This window comes from Vulpes vulpes, chromosome 16 (genome assembly GCF_048418805.1).
Source record: "Vulpes vulpes isolate BD-2025 chromosome 16, VulVul3, whole genome shotgun sequence".
NCBI lineage: Eukaryota > Metazoa > Chordata > Mammalia > Carnivora > Canidae > Vulpes > Vulpes vulpes.
This window is the reverse complement of record NC_132795.1, coordinates 50,631,348-50,658,715: the sequence shown is the minus strand read 5'-3', so window position 1 is coordinate 50,658,715 and position 27,368 is coordinate 50,631,348. Positions and strand designations below refer to the sequence as shown.

The 27,368-nt window shown below is 40.6% G+C and overlaps 1 protein-coding gene across 2 annotated transcripts in view; it reads left to right on the top strand.

The window, feature by feature from the left end:
- Positions 1–27,368, top strand: part of ATXN10 (ataxin 10) — a 165,963-nt gene that overhangs the window by 34,676 nt on the left and 103,919 nt on the right. For both annotated transcript variants that reach the window (XM_072741971.1, XM_072741972.1), the window contains exons 4-6: positions 6,190–6,286; positions 8,089–8,247; positions 22,812–22,892. In XM_072741971.1, coding sequence (XP_072598072.1) covers positions 6,190–6,286; positions 8,089–8,247; positions 22,812–22,892 — 337 coding nt within the window. The remainder of the gene's footprint in view (positions 1–6,189; positions 6,287–8,088; positions 8,248–22,811; positions 22,893–27,368) is intronic.

Below are 27,368 nucleotides of genomic sequence, written 5' to 3'. Positions count from 1 at the left end.
ACAGAGAAAATGTAAAGAATTGCTGACTATAACAAGGGTTTTGAGAAACCTAGGGATTGACTACTAAGTGCAGAGAATGCCAGAGAACACAGGATTGCTGATATGTCAAGCAGCCAGGACTCCTAGGGCTGAGATGAGTGTCCAAGGGAGAGACTCCCCTCCCCGCAGGTCTGAGATCCAGCCCTCCTTGGAGAGGGCATTGTCTCAGCTCACTGGCTGATAGAGAGGTCTCTGACAGGTGGTGTTGGAGGAACTTGCTGGAAATCTACCCTCTGGTGTGCAGGGGAAGTCCTTCACGGGGAGTTTCTTTGAAGTGTCCTGGGGAAGTTTTTAGCTGCTGGATACTTCTGGTTGTGTCACACTCTGCAAGGGCTGATCAGTCGCATGCAAATCGGCATGCTGCTGAAGCCTGGCCAGATGAGCCACCCGGAACCAGGTGCCTCCCTTCCTCCAGCACCCCTCCCTCAGAGGCCTCTGCGGACAGAGGAGGCTGAACTTAGGGGGCACAAAGGAGAACCAGTGGAAGGGCCCACCTTCACTTTGGCAGAGCAGGCAATGGAGGTTTTACAAGGAGCTCTGAGACTCTGTCCAGTACCTGGTGTTCACTCAGAAACCTTGTAAACCCAGCTGGCCCTCAGAACTCCCGGAATCTCTGGGATGCACAGAACTGGAGAGACCCCCTTGTTGTTTGTTCTCTTCATTCTCACAAATGCTTGGTTACTTTCTGACTGATTTTTGCCAGTCCAGTGGTGTGTAGTAGAATCTTGTGGTTTTCCCATGGCGTTGAGCACTTTCTATACTTTGCCTTTTGGATATCTTTATTAAGTGTTGTTTCAAACTTTCCCCCCATTTTTCTGTTGGATTTGTCTGTCTTTTTGACTGATTTATAAAAAGGCTCTCTTAATCTGTATATAAATCCTGTGGCAGTTATGTATTTCTCTTACGTGTTTATCTATTCTATTCTGAGGCTAGTGTTTTTTAAACTCTCTTTATGATGTCTTTTGAGAAAAAAAAATGTTCTTAGTTTTAATGTTTTTCTCTGGTATAATTTTCTGTATCTTGTTTAAAATATCTTTCTTATTCTGCGGGGTTGTTTTCTATTTTTACATTTTTACATTTAAGTTAGTACTTGGAATTGAATTTTCTGTGCTATGTGAGGAAGGAATCCCAATTTCCATTTTTCCATACTGGTACCCAGTGGTCCTAGTGTTATTTTTTGAAAAGACCATCTTTTGTACTCAATAATCTGTTGTTGTATCTCTGTTGTTAATCATGCCAATTTAGATTTTCATCTGTTTCTTGTTCTTTTCTCTTTTGTTGGTCTATTTATCTCTTCCTGCCCCAGTACCGCACTGTTACCTACAATTGCTTACTGTTCTGTGAAAACACATCCTCTTACTAGTGATTTTCAACAGCGTCTCTGCTATTTGCCCTTTGTACAGTGACAAATTTTAGAATCATCTTGTCAAATTACACAGACACCCACAGAAACATATAGACATCCTCTGATGTGTAAAATTATACACATGCACACACACATACACACCCTGTTGGGATTGAGACACAGATTGCATTTAATCTTTAGAGAAAAATGAATTCCTTTAATCTGTGAACATGGTGTAATTCTTCACTCAATCAAATTTTAGAATTTCTTTTTTCTTAGTGGCATTGTACATCACTTTTAGCTACATTTTCATGCTTTTATACATGGTCTCTCTTCTTGATTTTTTTGGGGGAGGGGCTTGTTCCCTATATCTATGGAAATATTATTGACGTTTTAATTTTTTTTTTTAAGATTTTATTTATTTGAGAGAGAGCAAGCATGCACACGTGGGGGAGGGGCAGGGGGAAGAGGGAAAAGCAGGCTGCCTGCTGAGCAGGGAGCCCAACATGGGGCTCTGAGATCCCAGGACCCTGAGATCATGATCTGAGCCAAAGTGAGATGCTTAACTGAATGAACCATCCAGGTGCCCCATTTTTTAATACTGACTTTGCATCCAGCAACTTTTGTGACTCTTATTAATTCAAACAAAAAACTTACCCACTTAAAAATATTTTCTACGTACATTAGAAATGACATCAACTATGGAAGAAAAATAGATAGTGCCTTCTTTCCCAGTGTTTGGCCTTCCTTTGTCTTGCTTGCCTGGATTTTCAGTAGAATGTTGACTAGAAATGGTGACAGCAGGTACCTCTGTCTTCTTCCCTTTCAGAAGGAACTCTCTCCAGTTGACTATTATAATGTGTGCCTGTGGATTTTTTTGTTGGATACCCATTTTTAGGTTAAAGAAGCCCCCTTGTAGTCTTTGGTGGCTGGGAGTTGTTTTGTTTGTTGTTTGAAATAATGAATAGGGTGTTGAATTTTATCACATATGTTCCCTGCTGTATTTGAGATGATCATATGGTTCTGTCCTTTCTTTGTAGGTTCATGTGGTAAGTTATAAATTTTGACTTTGTGACATTAAACGAACTTGCAGTCTAAGGTCTAAGTTCAGCTTTATCATGTTGTGTATGACTGGATTCATTTTGAAATATATTCTTAGTATTTTTTACATTCTGTTATCTTCTGTTTTCCTGCTGTGCTTATTCTGACTCGGATATCACTGTTACGCGAGCCTCCCCACCTTGGTTTGAGGGTCTTCTCTCCTGTTCTTTGCAAGAGTTGTGTAAAATTGGAATTATTTCTTCCTGGAATGTGAGTGGGCAGTAAAGCCACTTGGGTCTAGGATTATTTTTTTGGTGGGAAATTTTCTGACTGCCAGTTTGATGATCTTAATCGTATAAGACTCTGCAGGCATTCCCTGAATATTTTACAGAGGTGGTTTTTGTTAGCTGTATTCTAGAGTTTTGTTCATTTAATTTAAATTTTCAAACAGTGCAGCATAATGTTATTTGTAATATTTTCTGACTATCTTTTTTGGTGTCTGTAAGATCCATGGCAGTGTTTCTTTGTCATTTCTGAGAATTTAATATCTTTGTTCTTTGTGCTTTCCCTCCTTTTTGATCAGTTTTCCCAAAGATTAGTCAGTTTTGAGCTTTTTGAAGAGTCACATAGTAGATTTCTTGATATTTTCTTTGATTGACTGCATTCACTTTTAATAATTTCTTGCTCTTAATTTTTATTTTCCTCCTTCACTATTTTGGGGTTATTATTTCTTTTTGTAGTTTCTTGAAGTAAATGCTTAGCTCATTTATTTTCTTCATTCTTCTTTTCCAAAGTATGCAAGCTAAAAATATTCCTTTGTGTACCATAGTAGCTCCATCTAGAAGCTTTGGTTTCGGGAATTTGCATTAATATTTGGTGTGAAATACCATATTTCCATCGAGATTTCTTTTCTGTCCCCATAGGTTATTTAGGGTCTGTCTTCTAATTTTAAATGGGATTTTTTTTTTCTAATCATTTTTGGGGCTTATTTTCCCCAAGTAATTGTATGTAAACATAATTGTGATGTAGTAAATGAGCATTGTATGTATATCAGTTTTTAAAAATGTCTTGAGAGTTGTCTTTTGCTCCATTATATGGTGAAATATTGTTTTACTCTATGCCTTATGTCCTCGAAAAGACTACATATTTTGCAGTTGAAAAAATTTTTTTCGTTTTTACCAGTCAACTTCATGTATAACTGAGGGGATGGGATATTCTGCTAAGCATGAGATTACCATGTTGGATTAATACAATCACAGGAATAAATCCAAAATTGTGATACTTTATAATTGTGTGACTTTGGTCAGGTTCCCTATAACCTCTGTGGGTCTTGGTCTCCTGTGCTCTCTAATGAGGATGAGAATACCTATCTCAATAGTAGGATTCTCAATGAGGATTTACACAGTAAGCACTCAGGTTGTCTATTTAGAATCTCTGACCACAGGAACAAATGTGTTTTCATGTAACATTTGGAAATTGGACTTTTTAAACCAGCATTTATCAGTCCCTGTTGTGTATGGTGGCCAGGTGTTGTGTTCCCTCTTGGATGCTCAACACTGTTGGTGGGTTCCCATGTCATCCTTACCATAGTACTAACAAAACAGGCACTGTCCACGTATTATGGTGAAGAGCTTGGATTTCACAAAGGTCAGATACTCGCACGGGCTCACACTAAGGTGGGCATTGCATGTAGGTCTGTTTTCTGGTCACTAAACAGTTCTGTTGTACTGTTACTCTTCTTTTCTTTAAATAGACTATTATTCAGAGCAGTTTTAGGTTCCCAGCAACAATGAGAAGGTACGGAGATTTCTCATGTATCTCCTGCCCCCACACCTGCACAGCTTTCCCCTGCTGTCAATGTCTGGCTCCAGAGGGAGAGCTGACCCTGTGCAGTAGGTTTGAACTGCTCAGCTCCGCATATATACTGATGTGTTAGAGAGCAGCACTGTAAATGTATTTTCTCTTTCTTACGATTTTCTCTAGCTTTATTAGAATACAGTATACACTACATATAATGGACAAACTGTGTGTTAATCAACTGTTTAGGTTATCAGCAAATCTCCTGGTAGGTTATCCGTAGTTAAAATTTTGGGGAGTCAGAAATCATATGTGGATTTTTGACTGTGTGACCATGTCCATACCCCAATCCCCATGTGTTCAGGGACTGCCTTTTATTACATTTGTTACATTGTTATTACTCAGAGTCCATAGCTTACATTATATAGTTCATTCATGGGGTTTTTGCATTTTATGAGTTTGGACAAAACTACATGCAGTGACCTGTATTCATCATCATGATACCGCACAGAGTAGTTTTCCTGGCTTACACGTTCTGTGTTCTCTGCCTTTCGCCGTCCCTGCCCTTACCCCGGCAACTGTGGATCTTTGTAGTGTCACCATAGTTGTGCCTTCTCCAGAAAATCATAGTTGGAATAGTTCAGTATGTGGCTTTTTCATTGACCTCTTTCATTTGGTAATGTGTGTGGTAATGCGTAAGTTTCCTCCATATCTGTTCATGGTTTGATGACTCGTTTCTTTTTTAGTGCTGAATAATATTTCATTGTCTGCAGGGACCATAGTTTATTCACCTACAGAAGGACATCTTGGTTGCTTTCATTTGGCAACTATGAATAAAGCTGCTGTAAACAATGTGCAGAGTTTTGTGTGGATATACATTTTCAGTTCCTTTGGGTGAATACCAAGGATTGTGATTGTTGGATTGTACATTAAGAGTATGTTTAGTTTGGTAAGAAACCATTGAACTAAACTGTCCTCCGGAGTGGGCTGCACCCTTCTGTGTTCCCACTGGCCATGAATGAGCATTCTTATTGCTCTACATCCATGCCAGCACTGGGTGTTGTCAGCTTTCTGGATTTTGTACAATATTCTGCAGTTTTATTTGGTGAAATATTCTAAATATGTCAACTAGGTTATTATTAAATGCTATTAAGATCCTTTAAATATACTGATTTTTTGTCTTAATGTTTTATAAGTTACCCAGAAAGATGTATAACTACTGCCAAATTTAATTGTGGATTTTTCTCCTTCTCTACCTTTGTCAGTTTTTCTTTTATGTGTGTATATATATATTTGAGGTCATATTATTAGGTGATTGCAATTTAAAATTGTTACATCTTTCAGGTGAATTCATTCTGAAATGACTTTTTTTTTTTAAGTTTATTTTCTTTTGTAATCTCTACACTCAACTTGGGGCTCAAACTCACAACCTTGAGATCAAGAGTTGCATGTTCCACTGACTGAGCGGGGGAAGGGGAGGGTGCTGAAATGATTATGAATAACAATCTCCAGTAATGCTTTTTGCCTGAATGTCTATTATGTCTAATTTTAAGTGGTATATGACTTCCTTTATAGGCTGGTATTTGCTTAATGTATCTTTTTACTATTCTTTAACTTTGAGTATTTCTATATTCTTACATTTTAGATGTTTATTTAAAATAGCATTAAGTTAGATTTTAAAAAATCCAGTCTAAGAGTACCTGTCTTAATTGGAACATGTAATCCAGTGATATTTATTATAAATTAAAGGTATATTTGTGTTTATATTTACAGTCTTTCTAAGAAGTTAATTAATTTTATCTAGAGTACATTGCATTGTGCCCAGAATTTCATTGAGGTGAGAGACTTGTTAGAAGTTAACAGAAACTTCTTGTTTAATAATGTGGATTTTTTTTAATAAGATATGTTTATTCAATGTGTCAAAAAATTTTTAAATTATATCTTTTTTACTTTTTATAAATCCTTAGCTTTCCGCTGTGGCCTGCAGTTTCTAGGCAACATTGCCTCGCGGAATGAAGATTCTCAGTCTATTGTTTGGGTGCATGCTTTCCCAGAACTCTTTTTGTGAGTATATTGATAAGAGGTTTTCTGACTTCTAAAAAGACCATGGTTCTATCATTTCATATACATGAAATTCAAAAACTAACCTTTGACAAGAGAACTCAGAGTGGTTTTGTTGGTGGGTCTAGTTGTAGAGGTGCCCTGGGCTCTGTGTAAGGGCTGATGTCAGGATCAGATAAACTTGATATAAGCAGATACAGCTCACTGAGTCTATAACCGGCTCGCAAATTCCTACAAATAATTAGAGTTGAGGGCACCAAATCTTTACGATTAATGCTAATTAAGCTTGGGTGGAAGGAAAGCATTATGGAATTCAAGCTCCAGAAATAGAAATTACTCATTTTTGAGAATTCATGCTTCTAAAACATTTTAGACACCTAATATCTGTGAGGTTCTGAGCTGGTAAGTGGAATATGGGTAATTTGGATATGTTTATTACTCCCCAGAAACCCATGCTTTGTTGGGGGAAATAAAGGTATAGGTGAGCACACCATAGGGTAAGAACAGACACAGTGAGGGTCAATCTAGACGTCACAGAAACATAGAGGAGGGGCTGTTCAACAGGGCAGTCAGTTGTTACGATAATTTACACGGCAGTTTTTTGTTTTTTTTTTAAAGATTGTATTTATTCATGAGAGATACACAGAGAGAGGCATAGGGAGAAGCAGGCTCCCTGCAGGGAGCCGGATGCAGGACTCAATCCCAGGACCCCGGGATCACGACCTGAGCTGAAGGCAAATGCTCAGCCAGTAAGCCACCCAGGTGCCCGTGAGTGGTGGATTTACTGATGGCATCAAATCCAATCCTCACTGAAGCCCCTGAGATAGGCCACGGAGGTCGTTGTCTTCCATTTTTATATCAGAAAACACATGGAAGGAGGTTATTTGACTTCACATGTATCTGTGAGACAAATATAACCAAATTTGAATTCCTGCTTTGGGAGGCACTGGCTTTGTGCCCTTAGGCAAGTAAAGTCAACACAGTCTTTGTAATATAAGGATAATGTTTCCTCCAGAAGAGTATTATGAAGTTTAACTGAAACAGCAAATCCTGCCATGACCCATAACATTATTGATAGTCGATAAATCATTGACCTTCCTGAGATCACACAGCTGATGGGGTATGGGGTGAAGCAGGACTCCCACTGGGTCTCTTGGCTCCACATTCTCTTTTGCCAGTATACCGTCTTTCCCCCTACACGTTCTGTCCCTTGTAACTATTGAAGAAATGCCTGTAGTTAAGGGCATAGTGTGTTTTGCCTTTGATCTTTTTTTTCTAACAAGAGTGAAAGTCTTAGTGCTTTATAAATGTAATCCTTTTATCTTTTTCTTTAATCAGATGGTATTTGCTTTTTACTTTGGAGTCTTAAGTTAGCTGCATTTTTAATATTGGATGCTTTGTGCTGTGACTCATTTTATATTGCTATTTTTACAGTAAATGGTGTACTTGTTTCAAAGTGTTGTAATTCTTCATCAGATCCTTAAAAACATAAGTAGGCACTCAAATTTGTTAATGGGAGGATTATTTATTTATTTTTTTTTTTAAATATTTTTATTTATTTATGATAGTCACACAGAGAGAGAGAGAGGCAGAGACATAGGCAGAGGGAGAAGCAGGCCCCATGCACCGGGAGCCCGACGTGGGATTCGATCCCGGGTCTCCAGGATCGCGCCCTGGGCCAAAGGCAGGCGCTAAACCGCTGCACCACCCAGGGTTCCCAATGGGAGGATTATTATGTATGTATCATAATCATATTTTATCATATTGCTGAGTAGGGCTCACACCCTCATTTCTTTATTTGGAAGGTCTTGCTTAAATCATCCCGACAAAAAAATTGTTGCCTACTCATCAATGATTTTGTTCACATCCCTGAATTCTGAAAGAATGAAAGAACTGGAAGAAAATTTGAACATTGCCATTGATGTCATTGAAGCTCATCAAAAGCAGCCTGAATCTGAATGGCCGTAAGTATCTTGTTAGAAATTTGATTGCTTAAGAACATCCCAACAGATCACTTTCCTTGCAGGGTAAGAGTTTGAATTATAATAATTGAATAATAAGTTAAAACTTAACACATGCTGACAAAGTAAGAAAAGTTTCTCAGCAGCACCTGGAGGCTGGGCAGAGGTGAAGTGAGGTTGTGAGGAGTGGGACACAGCCTGAGAACACAGCCCTTCTGGGGCGTCCAGGTCATGCTGCTGTGGCTGTACCAGGTGGGTCATTAAGGATCGGATGTTGATATGAGTCTTGTGTGCTTCTGTTCAGATGAGATAATCACTGTCATCCAGATTATTGTGTCTGTCCATCCCCCATCTCTGTACATAATCCTTCATTTCTCTCTCCTTTGCTTTTAAGATTTTTCTTTATCTTTTCTGAAGTTTAATTATGATGTCTTGGTATGGATTTCTTTGGGTATACCTTTTCTGGATTCTCTTGACTTTTTGAATCTTTAAGTTTCTATTGCCAAATTTGGGGGAGTTTGCAGTCATTATTTGTTCAAATACATTTGCAGCCTTGTGTTCTTTCCCCTGTTCTGGGGGCCTTGTGTCAGGCCACAGAAGGCCAAGGCTGAGGCTGACTGTGACTGGTAAAGATACCACAGGCTATTGTTAGATTTAGACGGTTTGTTACTTCTGTGGACAGTGAGAAGGAGAAGCCTTGATCCTCGTCCCACGTGCTGACAAGGGGCCAGAAGACCAGGGTGACCATTTGGAGATGCCCCGTTGCTTGGAGCACTTTCACATTCTGAGGGGGTGGGCAGATAGCTCTGTATCTCATCAGAAGGACACCTTATCTGACTGTCCCTGTCAGCCTCCCATGGGGCAGGAAGGACACCGCCTCAGACTTCCCATCCTTGAGTTCTGGGAGGATCTCAGGGTATTGGGCTTTTGTCCATGTGGCCTGTGTGCACATGTGGGAGGCCACCATGGCCCTCGGAGCAGTCCCTGTACTCCAGTGACACAAACTTTAGTCTTTTCTTGTTGCCCTACAGCTCCTGAGGATCTGTTCAGGGTCTTTGATTTTTTTTGTGTCTCTTGACTTTGGGTTTTTTTCTGCATTCTGTTTTCTCTTTTATATCAGTACCTCACTGTTATTACTGTAGCTTTGTGTAAGTCTTAAATCAGAAACTCTTTTTAAGTCTTCCAACTTTGTTCTGTGTTTTCAAGATTTTCTTTGGCTGTTCTGGGTCCCTTGTGTTCTATATTAATTTTAGATCAGCTTTTTAGTTTGTTCAGAGAAGCAGCTAGAGTTTTGATAGAGATTACGTGGATCTGTAGATCAGTTTGAGGAATATTACCATTTAACTAGATAGAGTTTTCCAATCCATGTGTTAGGGGTATCTTTCCATTTATTTGGGCCTTATTCATTTCAGTTCCGTCGTGTGTTAGTGTATAAGCCTTTACATATCTTTAGTTCAGTTAATTCAAAGTATTTTATTTTTCGTACTATTTAAGGGGAATTGTTTTCTTAATTTTCGTCCATGGATTGTTAATGGCAAGTGTATAGAAATACGATTGATTTTGTTTGTTGATTTTATATCCTGCAACCTGAGCTGAACTCATTTATCAGTTCTAATAATTTTTTGTGATTTTTATTTTTATTTTTTTAGGACTTTATGTAGGATCATGTCATCTGCAAAGAGATAGTTTTCCTTTTTTCTTTCCAGTCAGGTTCCCTTTCTTTGTTTTCCTTACCTAGTTGCTCTGACTAGTCCCATGCTGAATAGATGTCAAGAACAGACCTCTGTGTCACACTCCTGATGTCAGGGGGAAGGCTTTTACCACCAAGTGTAAAGAATGGCTCTCTGTAGTTACCCTTCCTCAGGATGAGGGACTTTCCTGTACTTACTCTTAGTTCTTTGAATGTTTTTATCCTGAAGGGCTGTTAGATTTTTCTCAAGTGCTCTGCATCTGTTGAGGTTGTTGTTCCTTTTCCTATTACTATAGTGTATTACAGTGATTAGTTCTGTTTTATTTTTATTTTTTTCTGAGAAAGATGGGGAGAGCGAGAGTGAGTGAGCAGGCAGAGGGAGAAGGAGAATGTATAAGGAGACTCCATGCTGAGAGCATGGAACCCGACATGGGGCCTGGTCTCATGACCATGAGATCATGACCTGAGCCGAAATCAAAAGCCAGACACAACAGACTGAGCCACCCAGGCAAATGACTACTTGTCATTTCTGGGATAAATCCTACCTGCTCATGGTATATAATCTTCATATGTTGCTGGCTTTGGCTTGCTCATGTTTTGTTAGGGACGTTTGTCTCTGTGTTAATAAGGCATATTGGGCTGTAGTTTTTTTGGGGGGTGCCTTTGTCTGGTTTGGTATCAGGCTAACACTTGCCTCACAGAATGAGGTAAGAGGTGTTCCTTTCTCTTATGCTTATGCTTTTGTTTTTGTTATTGGGGAAAAGTTTGCAAAGGATTGGTGTTAATTTTTCTTTAACTGTTTGGTAGGATTAATCATTGAGGCCCTCTGGTCCTAGGCCTTTTTTTTTTTTTTTTTTTTTTTTAAATTGTGGGAAGTTTTTTGATAACTCATCCAATCTCAGCTTCTTATAAGACTGTGTAGATATTTTACTTCTTCCTGGGTCAGTTTGACTAGTTTGTCTCTTTCCCAAAATTTGTCCACATGGCTGAGGCAGTCTGATATGTTGGCACACAGTTATTGATATTACTCCCTTAGAATCCCTTTTGTTTATGTGAGGTTGGTAGGCTTGTTCCCTGATTTTAGTAATTTCAGTCTATGTTCTGGTTATTGTAGCTTAATTTTTTTTTTTTTTTTTTAATGATAGTCACACAGAGAGAGAGAGAGAGAGAGAGGCAGAGGGAGAAACAGGCTCTATGCACCGGGAGCCTGACATGGGATTCGATCCCAGGTCTCCAGGATCACGCCCTGGGCCAAAGGGCAGGCGCTAAACCGCTGCGCCACCCAGGGATCCCTTGTAGCTTAATTTTTGTTAACGTTTTGCTTTTCTCAGAGAACCAACTTTTGGTTTCATTGATTTTCTTTTTCTTTCTTTTTCTTTTTCTTTTTTTTTTCTTTTTTCTTTTCTTTTCTTTTCTTTTCTTTTCTTTTCTTTTCTTTTCTTTTCTTTTCTTTTCTTTTCTTTTCTTTCTTTTCTTCCTCTCCTTTCCTTTCCTTTCCTTTCCTTTCCTTTCCTTTCCTTTCCTTTTTTTTTTTTTGCTGTTGATTTCCTATTCTCTATTTCGTTTATTTCTGCTGTGATCCTTATTTATCCTTCCTCCTTGCTTTGGGTTTAGTTTGCTCTTTTTTCAGTTTCTGAAGAAATTAGAAGGTTTGGTTATTGATGAGATTTTTTTTATGTAGGTATTTACATTTATAAATTCCTTCCAAAGAACTGCTTTAGCTGTATCTCACATATTTTAATCTTAATCCATCTCAAATTATATCTAATTTCCCTGTGACTTTTTTCTTTGACCTATTGGTTATATAGGACTTGTTCAATTTCCCATGTTTGTGTATTTCCTGAATTTCCATTTGCTGTTGAGTTTTAGTTTCATTCCATTGTGGTTAGACAACACACTTTTTAAAATTCTGTTTTTAATTTTTAAATATAGTGTGTTTTATGGCCGAGCACCTGGTGTGTCTTGGAGACTGTCCCACACGTGTTTGAGAGTATTGCAGATTTGGGTTTTGGTGAGGTGCTGTGTAGACGCCTGTTGGGCCTTCTGTTTCTTGGTCTTCTGTACAGTACACCTGTTCTGCTCATTCCTGGAAGCAGACTGTCTTCTGTTGCTCCAGTCAGATCTGTTGGCTTTTGTATGTATACTCTTATTTCCAGGCTTCGTTGTTAGGTACACATATATATTTGTAACTGTTAGGTCTTAAGGAGTTGACCCCTTCATCGTTGTAAAAATCACCAAAAATGATTTTTTGTCATGTTCCTTTCTTTCCCTTAGGATCTATTTTTATGCATGTTTTCACGTAGTGGTCACCATGTTCAGGGAATAAGTTGTGTATCCTGGTGGGGAGCCTTGAGCTGCCAGCAGTGTATTTGCATTCCAAAAGCGAGGTATCAGCTTTCTTAGTTTGGGTCTCTTTAAGTGCAAACTTTGTTATTCTGTTGAAATTATACCTAATTTTTAAATTATTTATATTTCTGAACGTTTATTTGTATTTGAATTACCATTTGCACGCAAACACAAGTTGGTGCATGAAAACATCCTGATACTGCGCTTGACTTAGATTACCTGCCTCTGGATGCTGATGTTTTGTAAGCAAGGTGGATGAATCATTAGCGTCTGCTTACTTAGAAAAAGTTTTTATAGCCGAATTCTGTTGCTTTTGTTAAGTATCTTAGATCTGTGTGTTAGCCACCAGTAATCTAGCAGCATGGAGTAAAGGGCAAAAGATGAAATCCACTTCAGAATAGCTCAAGTTAGAGTTCTCAGAGGTCAGGAGGTGAAGTAGCCAGGAAAAGGAATGGGAAGTCCTGGGAGTAGCTGATGTCTTCCACCACACATCACTGACACCAGTTTGTGTGAGAGGAACTCTGCATTTGCTAAGCAAAATCGCATCATGAAATACAGGTGTACAGAGATATTTATTGCAGGTTTGGTTCCAGATGCTGGAGCAAAGTGAGTCAAATGAAATTTTTGGTTTCCTAGTGCGTGTAAAAGCTACATTTACACTATAGTGTGATTTAGTAAGTGTGCAATAGCATTATCTCTTATAAAAACAGTGTACATACCTTAATTTATAAACACTTTATTGCTAAAAAAATGCTAACCATCATCTGAGCTTTCATTGAATGATAATCACTGATCACAGATCATAAAAAATTATAATAATAAAGTTTGAAATATTGTGAGAATTACCAGAGTGTGACCAGAGACATGAAGTGAGCAAATGTTAGACAACTGGTGCTGAGAGACTTGCAGATACAGGCTTGCCGCAATCCTTCATTTTGTAAAGGACACATCACCTGCTTAGCACAGTAAAGCATGATAAAATGAGTTGTGCCAGCATCCAGAGGCTTCTGACAAAATTGTTGCTTTTTACTGTTAAATATGAACCCATCTCTGAAAATTAGAGAGCACCCACTCTTTGCCCTCCCACCTGCTAACATTATGGGATAGATGAAAAAAAGTACAAAACTGCATGGTGTTAGAATTCATGGGTTTGGTGTCTTTTCTTGGAAAAGGACAAATGTAAGATTTCAATAACCGGGTCTTTTTGTTTAGGTACACCAGAAACACAGGAAAAGTGTGGGCGCATTTGAATTATTGGGATAATGTCCTTCTAAAAATGTTTGCTCCTTTTGTTTGTAGGTGTGAAAGATGTTTTCATGCTCTTAGATAACCTGAGATGAATCCAAGGGTTGGGTTTGGCGTTTGAATTCATCTAAATCCCACAGCCCAGAGAAGGTGCCTTGGAGATCCTGGCTGGCTGTAATGTCTTTTTCAGAGATTATAACTCATTTGTTTTCTAGTAGAATTTTCTGCCTTACGTTACCCACATTCAAGCTCCAGAAGCTGTTATTTACCTGTCAGATAGGAGATAGTTACTTTTTAGTTGCTCTGTGAGCTTTGTCTAGATTGCCGTAGGAAGCAGCTGCGGGTTATATTTCCCAGAAATTGGAACAAATAGGAGAGCATTCATTATCTGGAGCATGTCTAAATCAGATTCTTCATTTCATTAGTGAGGTATAAAAAACATTTTTTAGGTTTTCACAGTTACCGAAATCTATTTCATTCGTAAGTGTAGCATTGATATTGTATGCTTATATGGAAATGGAAATAATAAATAGCTCTCATGAAAAAGTTTTCCCTGAAACCTTGACTTTAGGAATACCTCTGTTTACCAATGGCATACTGATCTTTTATTTTTTTTTAACATATGTTCCTTGAAACTTAGAGATCGCTTTTGGCACTTTCTACATGGCATAGAAACCCTGCACTGCAGATGATAATTAATCTGTCTGTAACTGTTCACATGCTTTAATACCAGTGATAAATGAGGAAGTTCGAGAGAAAGGAGGAGATGGAAAGAAAGACCTTCATGCATTTTGGGTTTTAGCCAGTATGGAAAATGATGTAAAAATGTGGTCAGTGCTTTGGCATCAACAGCTTGATTTGTGAATGTTAGCTTTTCTGTAATCACATTTAAATGATGAATTTTAAGATTAGACTCAGGAGTTTTGCCTCTGACGGCCTGCATGAGTCAGTTTTGGCACCAGAAACAGAAAGTAGTAGCTGAAGCAAGCCTGTGACCCTTGTGTACACAGAGGGACAGAATTCAACATGTGTGTGTGTGCGTGAGTGTGCGTGTGAGAGAAATTCAGGACTTAGCAAAAGTATCACATTTCTAGTTTTTTCTTTTTGTAAAATAAATCTGTTTCTCTGTTGCCCCTTCTACTCCACTTTCTGCCTTTGCTAGAATATATTTGTGACACTCCCCCAAGACCATTTGTTCTATTTTCCATAAAGTTTGGAGTGTTATTTGAATCTTAAGGTCTCTAGATGTCCTTATGGCATTTTGGGTTTCAGATTAGTGGGACCCCACCTCCCTCACACAGTACTGCCACAGAATTTCTGAATTTACAGACATAGTTATTCTGCAAAAGAATTTAATCACAAATTTAAAGTCTGTAACTTAGAAAACATTGAATGTGATTGGGTCTCTCATCTTCGTCTTTGGTTTCCCTTGAGCAGATGTTTGGTGAGAAAGTAAATGCAGTAAATTCTGAGTGAAAGTTGAGAATTTTACTTGTAACTTTATGCAGTATGCTGGGATAGAGAATATATTATTTTTAAAAAGGCAATTTCAGCAACTAACACAAACTTACCCATAATTGACAGTCATGCACTTACCGCTTTCCAGTTGCAAAAAAAATCTCTCCCTCCGCTGGCATCTCATCCTCATTGCTTTGTGTGTGTATTTGCCATATTCTACACTAATTGTTACGCCATAAGGTGATGTAGCAAAAAATTCCAGTTGTTTGTATGGATGTTCATACAGAATGCTTTCTTCTGCCTTTTGCTTAAATTGAATGTGACAGTTACTCTTGTCTTCCAAACAGTTACAGTAAAAGTGCCCCTGTCTTCACTCACTAGTGGAATTTCCTCTTATTGAGTGAAGAAAAGAATGGAGAGGGCACCTGGCTGGCTCAGTTGGTGGAGTGTGCAACTTGATCTCGGGGTTGTAGGTTTGAGCCCCACGTTGGGTGTGGAGGTTACCTAAAGATAAAATCTTTAACAAGAAAAAAAAATGGAGGAATTTTATCCTTGACCATTTTGAACTGAAGTCACAAGAAGAACCAGACCCTGAGTTCTCCTGAAATTTTTTTTCCAGAAGGACTACTTGAGCAAAGGGCAGCATTTTCAGGAAACAGTCTATAAAGGGGAACATTTTTCAGGGAAACCATTGAAGTCAGAGATGGAGGATTCATCTTGACTTTTGGATAGCTGACCGGCCTTCCCAGGACACTCAACATTTGTGGGCCTCTTGCCATCTGTTCTTTTTTCTCCAATGAAGGGAGTGGTTTTAGATTAGATGTTTTCAGGCTTTTGACCTTCACGTTCATGTGTTTAAAGGCGTATTGGAAACTCACTGGAGTTGTTGGTTTGGCATGAGGAGTGTTGGCTAACAACACTGTCTATCTTGCTGTCGCTCTGAGCCATGAATGGTGGTACTTCTTCCACCCTCTTGTATTTAGCATCATGGGAAGATGTCATTCTTGCCCTTGACTCTGATGGCTTTCTGTTTTAATAGTTTTTGGTTAAAGCCAGTGAGCCAGTATTCAGCTTTGGTGACTTTTAAAGCATATAGTTTTATATTTGACTGGTAGCCCAGTGAATATGTGCTTGATGTCATTGCCACCCAGTACTTACCTGAGTAACACAAGAACTCAAAGAAAATCTGAGAAATGAACAGTCTATCTGTGCCTCTGTAGGAACCCATCAAAGTTTTTCTTAGGTTGACCTGCCGAACTGAGTTCCCATGTGTGTCTCGCTGGTTTGGGCGGGGCCTGGCTTATGGGAGCAGTACTGAAGCAGCTTTGCTCTGACTTATTTCAAGTCTGCCATAAGGATGCTGTGGCAAGGGGGCCCCCGTGGCACAAGATGAGGGACTTTGGGCTCCATGCAAGGAATAATTGCCCTTTTCCTGAGGATCTGATATGCTTTTATCTTGGAGAACTTGGGAGTTTAACACCCCTCCTACTCTTTGCAGGCTTGTCGGAGGCTCAAAAAACTTACCAATGCTCACTTTAAACATTATCTATTTAATTAAGTCACTGGTCATTGATTGAGTGGCACATTTGAAGTGTGCCAAATACTGTTCAAAGCACTGGAGATTCAAAATTAAGACATTATGTTTTAGGGAGAGACAGATAATGAACAGCCCTTGCAAATAAACATGTAACATGCCAGATGAATGCTTTGAAGAAAAATACACACTGTGTTTTGTATACTGAGTTATTCCTTAGAGCAATGCTTGGCTCACAGTAAATGGGATATAGTATTTGCTATTTTATTAGTAGTAATTTAAATATGATTGGAGTGGGGATAGACCCTGTGAAGAAAACCAAGAAGATCATTTGGTCTTGATGGAGTACTCCAGTGGGGTAAGGGGGCCTAGAGGGGCTGGGTGCTACTTTGGAATTGGAAGATCAAGGAGGCCTTTGCTGAGGTTGTGGCCTTTGAGCTGAGAAGACACTCGCCATCCTGTAGGTAAAGGCAGAGACAGGTTGGGAAGAACATGGAGCAGCGAACACCCAGAGTGCAAAGAACCCCCAGCAGAGGCCTCTGTTGCAGGACAGGGGGACCAGGGTGGTTTCAGCATAATGGATGGGACATCAGTCTGGTCGGGGGGTGGGGGGTGGTGGGGGTGGTACTAGAGGCCAGTTACATTGGGCTTTGTAAACCAGGAAGAGGTGGTTGGTCTTCTTCTCTGTGCCATGGGGTACCATGGAGGTAATTGGAGAGTTCTGAGCAGTGTGTGTACAGACATGGTTTGCTTGCATTTATCTATTTAGATTTATTCTTTTTTTGAGAGAGAGAGAGAGAGAATGCATGCCTGTGTGTGCATGAGTGTGGGAGTGGCGGAGGGAGAGGGAGAGAGAAACTCAAGCAGACTCCCTGCCGAGTGCAGAGCCTGACATGGGACTCCATTCCATGACCCCGAGATCATGACCTGAGCCAAAACCAAGAGGCCTAACTGACTGAGCCCCCCAGGCGCCCTCTGGTTTTCATTTTAAAAGATCCCTCTGGCCACTAGGTGGAGACCGACCCGTAAGGGAGGGAGAGGGCCAAATGGAGGCAGCTGTAGTCCAGGTAAGAGGCATGGGCAGCTTGGATGCTGGGGCAGCAGTGGAGGTGGAGAGACACAGGCAGAATGATTGTTCTCTGCTGGGAGAGCCAGTGAGGCTTCATGCAGGATGGGGTGTGTGGGGTGAGATTGGGAGAGGAAAGGCAGGGGCACAGGCTGGGTTCTGGCCTTGTTGGCTGGTGGGTGGTTGAGTGGCAGTGGGGAGATCAAGAGTTCTGTTCCAGCCGTGTTGAATTTAAGATGCCCACTCTGCATCTAATCGGAGACATCGTGGAGTGCAGCCAGCATGGAAGTTCCAGAAGATGGGGCATAGGGTGCTGTGAAATCCTGTAGCTGGGAGTTTGCCTGGTGGTGGGGCTGTGGGGTTGGGGTGGGGGGGACCCTTCAGAGAATGGAAGGCTGAAACTCTGGGTTAAGGGCGGCTTGTATCAGGAGCAGGCATGGCATTGACCCGGCGGTGGGGGAGTGGTGTCCTGGCAGCGTGTGTAGTCTGTGACCTGATCTGTGTGCGCAGTCTCTGCAGGAAGTGGTAAGGACTGCATTTTAGGGATCAGACTTTAGGTGACTTGAATTACTGTGTTACTGCATTGCAGTGACAGGGACATGAAGTGACTTCATTTTCTCTTTGTGTTTTTCTTTATCTGAGAAGAGACTCAGATTTATTATTAAGCTGCTGTAGAGAAACAGAAATAACTTCTGGTAAGATAGAGCATACCTGAGTTCTCCACTGTCTCTGCCTTTCTTCCTGGGAAGTAGAGCTGCCAAGGACACAAGATGATGTCCCACTAAGAGATGGCCATGCTTTCACTCCTTAGCATGGTGTCTGTGAGGCAGAAATAAATTTGAGATGAATTTTCTAGCATATACTTAAATACATGTTTAATTCCTTGATAGTACTTTCATATAGTTCAAGTATCAGAAAGTGTAGTTTCCCTTCCAGCCACCCCCCTAGTTCCTCCAGCCCTAGCCCCTAGACAGGTGACCTTCTTGCTCTTCTCAACACTCTGTTGAGCCTTCTGGCTTTTAAAAATTTATTTATTTATATATATAGTAAAAAGATATTAGGGATCCCTGGGTGGCGCAGCGGTTTGGCGCCTGCCTTTGGCCCAGGGCGCGATCCTGGAGACCCGGAATCGAATCCCACGTTGGGCTCCCGGTGCATGGAGCCTGATTCTCCCTCTGCCTCTGTCTCTGCCTCTCTCTCTCTCTCTCTCTCTCTCTGTGACTATCATAAATAAATTAAAAATTTAAAAAAAAGATATTATTTATTGAGATTGTGTGAGCAGGGAGAGGGGTAGGAGAGAGAGAGAGAGAGAGAATGAATCTCAAGCAGACTCAATGCTGAGTGTAGAGTCCAATATGGGGCTCAATCCCAGGACCCCAAGATTATGACCTGAGCCTAAATACAAGAGTCAGGTGCTTAACTAACTGAGCCACCCAGGCATTCCTGAGCCTCTTGCTTTTTTAACCAAATATTTTCAGGATCTTTTCCATATAAATATATAAAGAACTTTATCTTTCTTTTATGTTCCACTATATGAATATATTGCGATTTATTTAAACAATCCCTTCTTGGTGAAATTTAGGTTCCCAGTGTTCTGTAACTATGGAATGGGGCAGGGAACAGCCTTGTTCATACATATGTCATACTGCACATGAGCAGGTATTACTGTCCAATAACTCGTAAGGGCAATCGCTAGGTCAAAGGGAACATGCTTTTTTATATTTTAACAAACACTGCCAAGTAGTCCTTCATAGCTGTTGGACTATCATATACTCCTCTTGGTGATTTACAAGGACCTGGTTTCCTCCATCACTGCTAACGGAGTACCATCCGAGTGTTGGATTTGCCAGTCCTGCCACCATTTAAAATGGTATCATTATAGACTTTTATTTTCTATTTTTCTTGTTAAGGGGTTGAGGATCATTTTATATGTTGAAGAGCCTGTTTTTCTTATATGTATCTTTCATTTTCTTTACCCATTTTTCCATTTGGATGTCAGTCTTATCCTTCTTTATAGGTAGGCTTAAAGTTTTCTAAATTGGGGCCAGTGGTTCTTTGTGTAAAATAAAATGCAAATATTTTCTCTTACTTCTTTGTCTTTTGCCTTTTCATGTAGCTTTTTTTATAGATATAAATTTTTGATGTTTTAGTAACTGAAGTTGTCAGTCTTCCTTATGTGCTGTAGATTTCTGGTAATAGCTATAAAGGTCTTTGGTCTACTAAGGCTTTCATCCAGTATTGTATCATTTCCGTTTTGAGATCTCAGAACATCTTCATGGAGTGATGTCGTAGAGTGTTATCTCAACACTTGTAAAATCCACTTTCCAGCTGCATGTGTAATGTTCACCAAGAGCGACCGTAGTCTGTGCTATAAAAAAGTCTCAGTAAATATATGAAAAGGATAAAAAATATAGAGTATGTGGTCTCTGACCGCAGTGCACATTAGAAAACCATAATCAGATGATACCAAGAAAACATTCCAAGTTTTCAGAAATTAGCTCATTTAAATAATTAGTTTGTCAAAGAAGAAATCACAGGGCAAATTAGCCTTTTGAACTGAAGGATAATGAAGATATAGAATTTGTAGGATAAAGCAATGCTTGGAGGGAAATTTATAGCTTTAAAAGTTTCTAGCAGAAAAGAAGAAAGGTCTGAAAGCATTAACTTTTCTGAAAGTTCTACTTAGTAAAGACTAACAAGAGCACAGAACCACCTGAGTCAGCAGGAAGAAGGAAATGATACGGAATCAGGGCTGCAAACAGTGACACAGGAAACAAATCGATAGAAAAAATTAACCAAGGCAAGATGGGCTCTTTAACATCAGCAAAATTGATCAGAGAGGACACTGGCTGGTGTCATGGAGGAGGGTGTGGTCATCATGGAGCCTTGGCTCAGGGACACGAGAGCCCACCGTTGGGGCCCAGTAGCATTGCAAGATGGAAGCTTTCCATCCTGAATCTCTCTAAACCTCATCATATTTTCCTGGTATAGCTCCCTGAGTTCATGGCTGTCCTGTTTTCCAAATCCTTATCACCTGTAATTTGAAGGTTTTTTTTTTTTAGTATTTTATTTTTGAGAGACACAGAGTTGAGTAGGGGGAGGGGCAGAGGGAGAGAGAGAAGCAGATGCCTCGTGAAACAAGGAGCCTGATGCAGGACTCAGTCCTAAGACCCTGGGATTGTACCCGGAGCCCAAGGCGGATGCTTCACCGACCTAGCCACCCAGGTGCCCCTGTCACCTGTAATTTGAATGCTGTCCTCTCCTCCTTCAGTGAGGGACTCACAAAAAACCCTTCTCCAGCTTCCTGAGCCTCCTGCCCTGGCCCTCTGGTTAGATCAGCTTTGTTATTTCTCTGATTCACAAAGTATGTGTATTGCCCCTAAGACATTTTTGTCTAATTCTTTATTTGTGTGCAGGCCTTTCTCCACTGTTAGCATTTTGGAATATAGATAATGACCTAGGTCCCAGCACAGTTTTGGAATATTGTACTTTTTAAAATCCTTTTTATTTATTATTATTTATTTGTGTTATGGGAGAAAGTGAGTGAGCGCTGGGGGCAGGCAGGAGAGGGAGAGAGAGAGAGAATCTTAAGCAGGCTCCATGCCCATGTGGAGTCTGTTACAGGGCTCGATCCTACAACCCTGAGATCATGACCTGTGTTGAAATCAAGAGTTCGATGTTCAACCGACTGAGGCACCAAGGTGTCCTGGAACATTGCATTTTTGAATGGATGTATGTCTTGGAAAATGTTTTGAGCTCCAGAAAGCTGAATCATGAATGAGCTTTAGGATCACTTTTGTGTACTTGGCTTAAAATGCATGAATTTCTGTTGTTGCAGTTTGGTGACCTTCCTAAACTGGTATGAAAATGGAGAATTTTGATTATATCCATTATTACTAGAAATATTTTATTTTTATTTTAAAAATTTTATCTATTTGAGAAAGAGAGAGCTATAGCGCCTCGGGGAGGGGTAGAGGCAGAGGGAGAAGCAGACTCCCTAGTGAGCAGGGAACCCTATGTGGGACTCGATCCCAGGACCCCAAGATCATGACCTGACCCAAAAGGCAGACAGACGCTTCACCGACTGAGCCACCCAAGGGCCCCACTAGAAATATTTTATTAAATTTTTAAAAAAGATTTTTATTTATTCATGTGAGACCCAGAGAGAGGCAGAGACACAGGCAGAGGGAGAAGCAGGCCTCATGCAGGGAGCCCGATGCGGGACCGGATCCCAGGACCCCAGGATTATACCCCAGGCCGAAGGCAGGTGCTAAATCACTGAGCCACCCAGGGATTCCCCCTAGAAATATTTTATATCAAAGTGCTAATCAGTTATTTTGAGGGCTGTGAAAGAAATAGGACACATTTAGATTTTGTTTTTATGTGAGTGACAATGTGTTGTGGTAGTTAATATGCTTCATTTGGTTATCATACTGAAATACATACTTTCATTATATTTTTTGTTAAGTGGTTAAATAAACTGTGTCCGTAAATACATTTAATGCTTTACAGTCACTCTTACTGCTATAACCTTGGTTATAAACAGTATATTCTTTAGTTCTTAAGATTGCAGATGCCCTCTGGCCAATATGATTCAGAATTAATTAATAATACTATTCAATCTTTTTAGTTGTCACAGTGGTACTTTGAAGAAGTAGCCTTATAATCTTTGCCTCAGGGTTTCCATAAGTTGATCTCTGAGTTGAGATGAGTGCATTGCTTGACAATGAGGATGTTTTCTTGGTAACTCGAGAGCTCTTACAGACAAGGCAATCAAGCCAGTGTGCATTACCAGTTTGTTGGCATGTGTTTAAATAAAACGTGGGACATGTCCATTTCTCCAGGTAATTTTAGCACTTAACCTTCTGAGTAAACTGTGTAATATGGTTTCTGTTTATACCTGAACTTGTAGCTAAATTTCATGTTATAGTTAAAATGGAACTTAGATAGACCTATAGTAAGCCCTTCCCTCCAGTTGACAAGTTTGAATCATTTCAATAAATTTTTCCAAAGTAAAATTGGAGAAACCTATTTTGAGGGTTTCTGTTTTCTTTTAGCCGCTAATGGAAAAGTGGTATGTGAACCTCTTAAAACATTTTAAGATTACAACATATCAAAAGTTCGATAAAAAGAAGTACTTTTATGTGTAAAATGCCCATAAAGTAGATAAGGCCATGTCCATTTTACTATGTTTCTAGTAACCACACTTTCTCCTCCTTTTTTCTTAGGTTCTTGATTATTACAGACCATTTTCTGAAAAGCCCGGAATTGGTGAAAGCCATGTATGCCAAAATGAGCAATCAAGAAAGGTAACCCCAAAAACCAGTGTGGTTTTGAGTATTTAGCATTCCATACAGAGTATCCTGTACACATGACTGAAAAACTATGTGGTTTCTTAGTTGGCACAGAATCTCTAAATACATGTTTCTGTGTCAGTAATGGTTTTAAATTGGTTGGTTAACATTACAGCTTAGCCACAACAGGCGATGATTTACGTGGGGCTGCACGATCCAGGTTGGCGCCATTATTCAGTAAAGGCAAACTCAGAAACGTTAAGAACAAAATGTTATACTTGTTCTTTGATTACTGTGTGTTATATTTGCGTATTTGAAATGTGCTCCTGTGTTCACATCACTGGTGTAATGATTTGGGACATAATCCACTCACATTTCTAGATTTCCCATAGGTATTTCAGACAAAGAATGGACTGGTCCATGATCTCCCTGCTACTATAGTGGGAAAAGCAGTGCCCTTGGAGCACGGAGACCATGGCTCCCTGCCTCCTCATGGTGGTAATTCTTTATGTGACCATAGCCAGGCTTTTTACCTTGTTCGGATTCAGTTTCTCGGCCTGTAAAATTAGAGGATGGAAGGAGATGATTCACCGTACTCTGGATGACTCCAATAGCACATGTGTTCTAGCCCTATTGGAAATGTTGCCTCAGGAAAAATAAAACTTACTTAGAAATCACAGATCTAATGATCAAAAACTTTAAAAAATGTTAATCTTTTGATTGTAGTCACAATTTTTATAATTGCTGTGGTTTTGAAATTCCTATGTATTTGGCTTCCAACAATTAAGCTTTTACACTCCTTTGTAGTCTCGTTAAGTGGTCTTTCTTCTTTAATATCTTTAACGAAAAGGAAGGTTCCTGCTTTTAAAGTCAGTTTAAAGGCCATGTTTATGAATCCAGTGCCCCTCCCACCCCATGCATACTTCAGTTGCAGAAAAAGAAGTATTTGTAGTTTTTTTTTTTTTTTTACCTAAAATGAGTGACACGAAGGAGAGTGTTGTCAATTAGGAAATTACTTTGCAGTAAGGAATACCTGAATGCAAGGAGAATGATACATGGTTGAATTGTATTTTTAATATTCAGTTTTATAATTTCCATATTCCTGTTGAAGGATCAGTTTTTAAACTCCATTATGTAACCAAATGAGGCTGCCAGACTAAATGGTTTCCATTTTTATTTATTAAAAAGTTGTAGCCACTGCCCCCCTTCATGGAGCAGCTGCTCATGTGCCACTGCTGGTCTTCTTTTCCTTCCACAGGAGAAGTGCTTTCGTTTCCTTGCATCATTTGCTGTACCCTGTATTGTGTCACACATCAGCACGCAGATGTGTGTGCCATGGAGCTGGCGACCTCATGAGGGCACGGACTTCTCTTTTTCTTCTGGGGTGGCCACGTTTCCCAGACAGTGTTTGGCACGTCACAGGGGCCAGAAAAAGTTGTTTAGATGAAAACACACAGGAAATGAATAAATTTTCTTACCAGTTAGTATGCTGACTCCTGTAATGGCATCTGCTGAGGGGGGAAGCTTAGAGTCCTCAAGTCCCTTTCTGCTTGTCACTCCCCAGGTCCACGACCTTGCTGTGGGCACCAGCTTGAGTCCCCTGAGCTCACCTTCTTCACAGCTCTGCTTTTACCCTCACATCATCCTTGACTAGACTTTGGCTGTGCCCATCTTTCAGCGTCGTGGATAATGTATCCGTAACACACAAAATGCACCATTTTCATCATGTTGAAGTGTGCAGTTTAGTGATGTACACTGACACTGTTGTGTGGCCAGCCTACAGAACTTCATCAAAACTGAAACTGTCCTCGCTTAAGCAGCTCCCTGATCCCCCACCCCCTGCCTCGGCAGCCACTGCCCCCTCTATGATTTCAGTGGCTCTGAGCACCTCATGGAAGTGGGATTGTGCAGTCTTTGTCCTTTTGTGACTGGCTTACTTCCCTGAACATAGTGTCCTCAAGGCTCATCCACGTCGTAGCACGTGTTGGAACATCCTTACTTTTTAAGGCTGAATCCTGTTCGATTGTGTGCATGGGCCACATTTAGTTTATCCGCTCACCTGTTGAGAGACACTTGAGTTGCTTCCCCCTTTCAGCTTTTGTGTGTCAGGCAGTAGCCAAAGTCTCATTCAGATGTCTGTGTTTCCCTTTTCTGTTAGCTGCTCTATTGCCAGCACGGATCGCACCCTGCCGTTTTAGTGGCGTAGATTGCCTATTATAGGACGTGGTGAAATCCTGGGGTGTGGTGGGTAAGGCCCTTTATAATGTAGCTTCATCTCCAACCCCTTCCCTCTTCTCCCTGTCACCACATTATGGCGACACGGAACTTCTTATATTTCTTCCTTTCCCTGTAATCTCATGGTTTTGCATGTGTCCTTTTCTCTGCCTGGAGCGCCCCGGCCACCACCTTGCCCTCTGGTGAATGTGCACCTGACCCTTGAGCAATGCAGGTGTGAACTGTGCAGGTACACTTATATGCTGATTTTTAAAATAAGTATAGTCCTGTAAATGTATTTCCTCTTCCTTATAATTTTCTTCTTTTTTTTTTTCTTCAAAGATTTTATTTATTTTAGAGAGAGGCTATGCATGCATGCATATACTAACGCATGCACGTGGGAGCAGGGGTGGGGGCAGAGGGAAAGAGGGAACCTCAAGCAGACTTTGTGCTGAGCACAGAGCCTGATATGGGACTAGATCTCATATTCCCAGGATCATGACCTGAGCTGAAACCAAGAGTTAGAAGTTTAACTGATTAAGCCATCTGGGACCCCTGTTCTTATGATTTTCTTAACATTCTCTTCTCTTTAGCTTACTTTATTGTAAGAGCACACTATATAATACATACGACATATAAAATACAAAATACATTAGACTTCTGGTCAACAGGTAGGCTATTAGTAGTTAAGTTTTCGGGGACTCAGAAATGTTAACATGGAGTTTTGACTGCGTGGTGGGGATGAGTGCCCCAGCCTCTGTGGTGTTCAAGGGCCAGCGAACACTCATGCTTTTAGGCCCTGATCAGAGCTTGTTTGAACTTTGTGTGGTGGCTGGAGGGCCTGCAGGCTCACTGCTGATGGTGTCTGTGCTGGTGTGTGTGTGTGGGGGCGGGGTGGGGGGGCTCAACAAGAACACTCAGTCTCCAGTCCAGCAGCACTCTTGGGTTCCCTGTTGACTCCTTTTCAGGAAATGATGGGTAATTCTGTGTTCAAAGTTGTATGTTCTTCACAGATTAATGGGATTAGAAAGATTAGAGTTTTTCTCAGCAGGGACATGTAATGAATTAACTTCTTTCCTATGCATCTGGAATGGTGCTGTGTGCCTTGTTTGTGAGAACTGAAAACATATTCTGTGTTTTGTGGTTCAGATGAGGAACTTCAGTAGAGAACCCTGTGGAGACACTGCAGTGCTTCCATTTGGAATGCCCGGGCTGTGGCCCCAACTGCTGACTTAGAATGTCCACTTGGATTAGGGGCTGCCAGATTTAAAAACGCTTGAGGGTCAGTCAGTGAAGCAGGGCGTGTGTTCATTAAGTGTCTGTTGGCAGCTCCTGGAGCATCATGGTGTCAGTATAGGTGGCTCTGGAGGGAAAGTGCTGGGAAGTATCACTGTTCATTGACTCCATACTACGTGGTGAGAAGTTTTGGAAATGAATCAAAATCAGTCCACATGGTTGGTGCAGCAGAAATGAGAGTCTGCATCTCTACAATTTTCTGGTCTTCCTTTCCAGTGAATTGCGGTATTAGTAGATGAAACTAGCTGCTCTTGGGAAACACCTGGATAGTTTTCAGGCGTATAATCTGTATAGCAGAGTAATGAACAGCAGAGGTAGTTGTGTCGCTCACTGCTTTGGGTACGTTACCTGTACCTATGGAACTCTGCTTCATGTGTAGAGTAAGGATAACTACAGTAGCCACCCCGGGAAACTGCCGTAACTGATTGAAAGATGATGAAGCGCACCGTGCCCAGCGTGTGATTCTCACTTGGTAAATGAGTTGCTGGTTCTGCTTCTGCTACTGGTTACTGCCACCCACCACCCCACTCCTGCCCCCATTACCACCACTGCTCTTACTCCTGCTGCTCTGCTTGGCTCACCTTGGCTTACCTTGGCTTTTCCCCCAGGTATCATCTTCCAGCCACTTCCATTTCATCTTCCCATGGTGCTCCTGCTGTCTGCCACGCTGGGGTCAGAGGTTAGGAAAGGTTACAGCTCCTGCTGTAGGTTAGGTGTCTGCCTGGGTTACAGAGGTAGCTGGGGTTGTATTTGAACTCTGTCTGTCTGATGCCAAAGTCAGTGATCCTCCCCACAACACAAGAATTCATCTCTAATTTATTAAAGGACTAGTGAGATGAATTCAGCCACGGCTTTGAGCCTGTGTCTTGGTTAAGCTTGTCCAGGTTAATGATAATTTTGGCCTTTGTGGGCACACCATTCAACAAATTGTGTATGTGGAGGAGTTCAAATGTAAACTCCTGGTTTGTTGGAGCCGTCAGT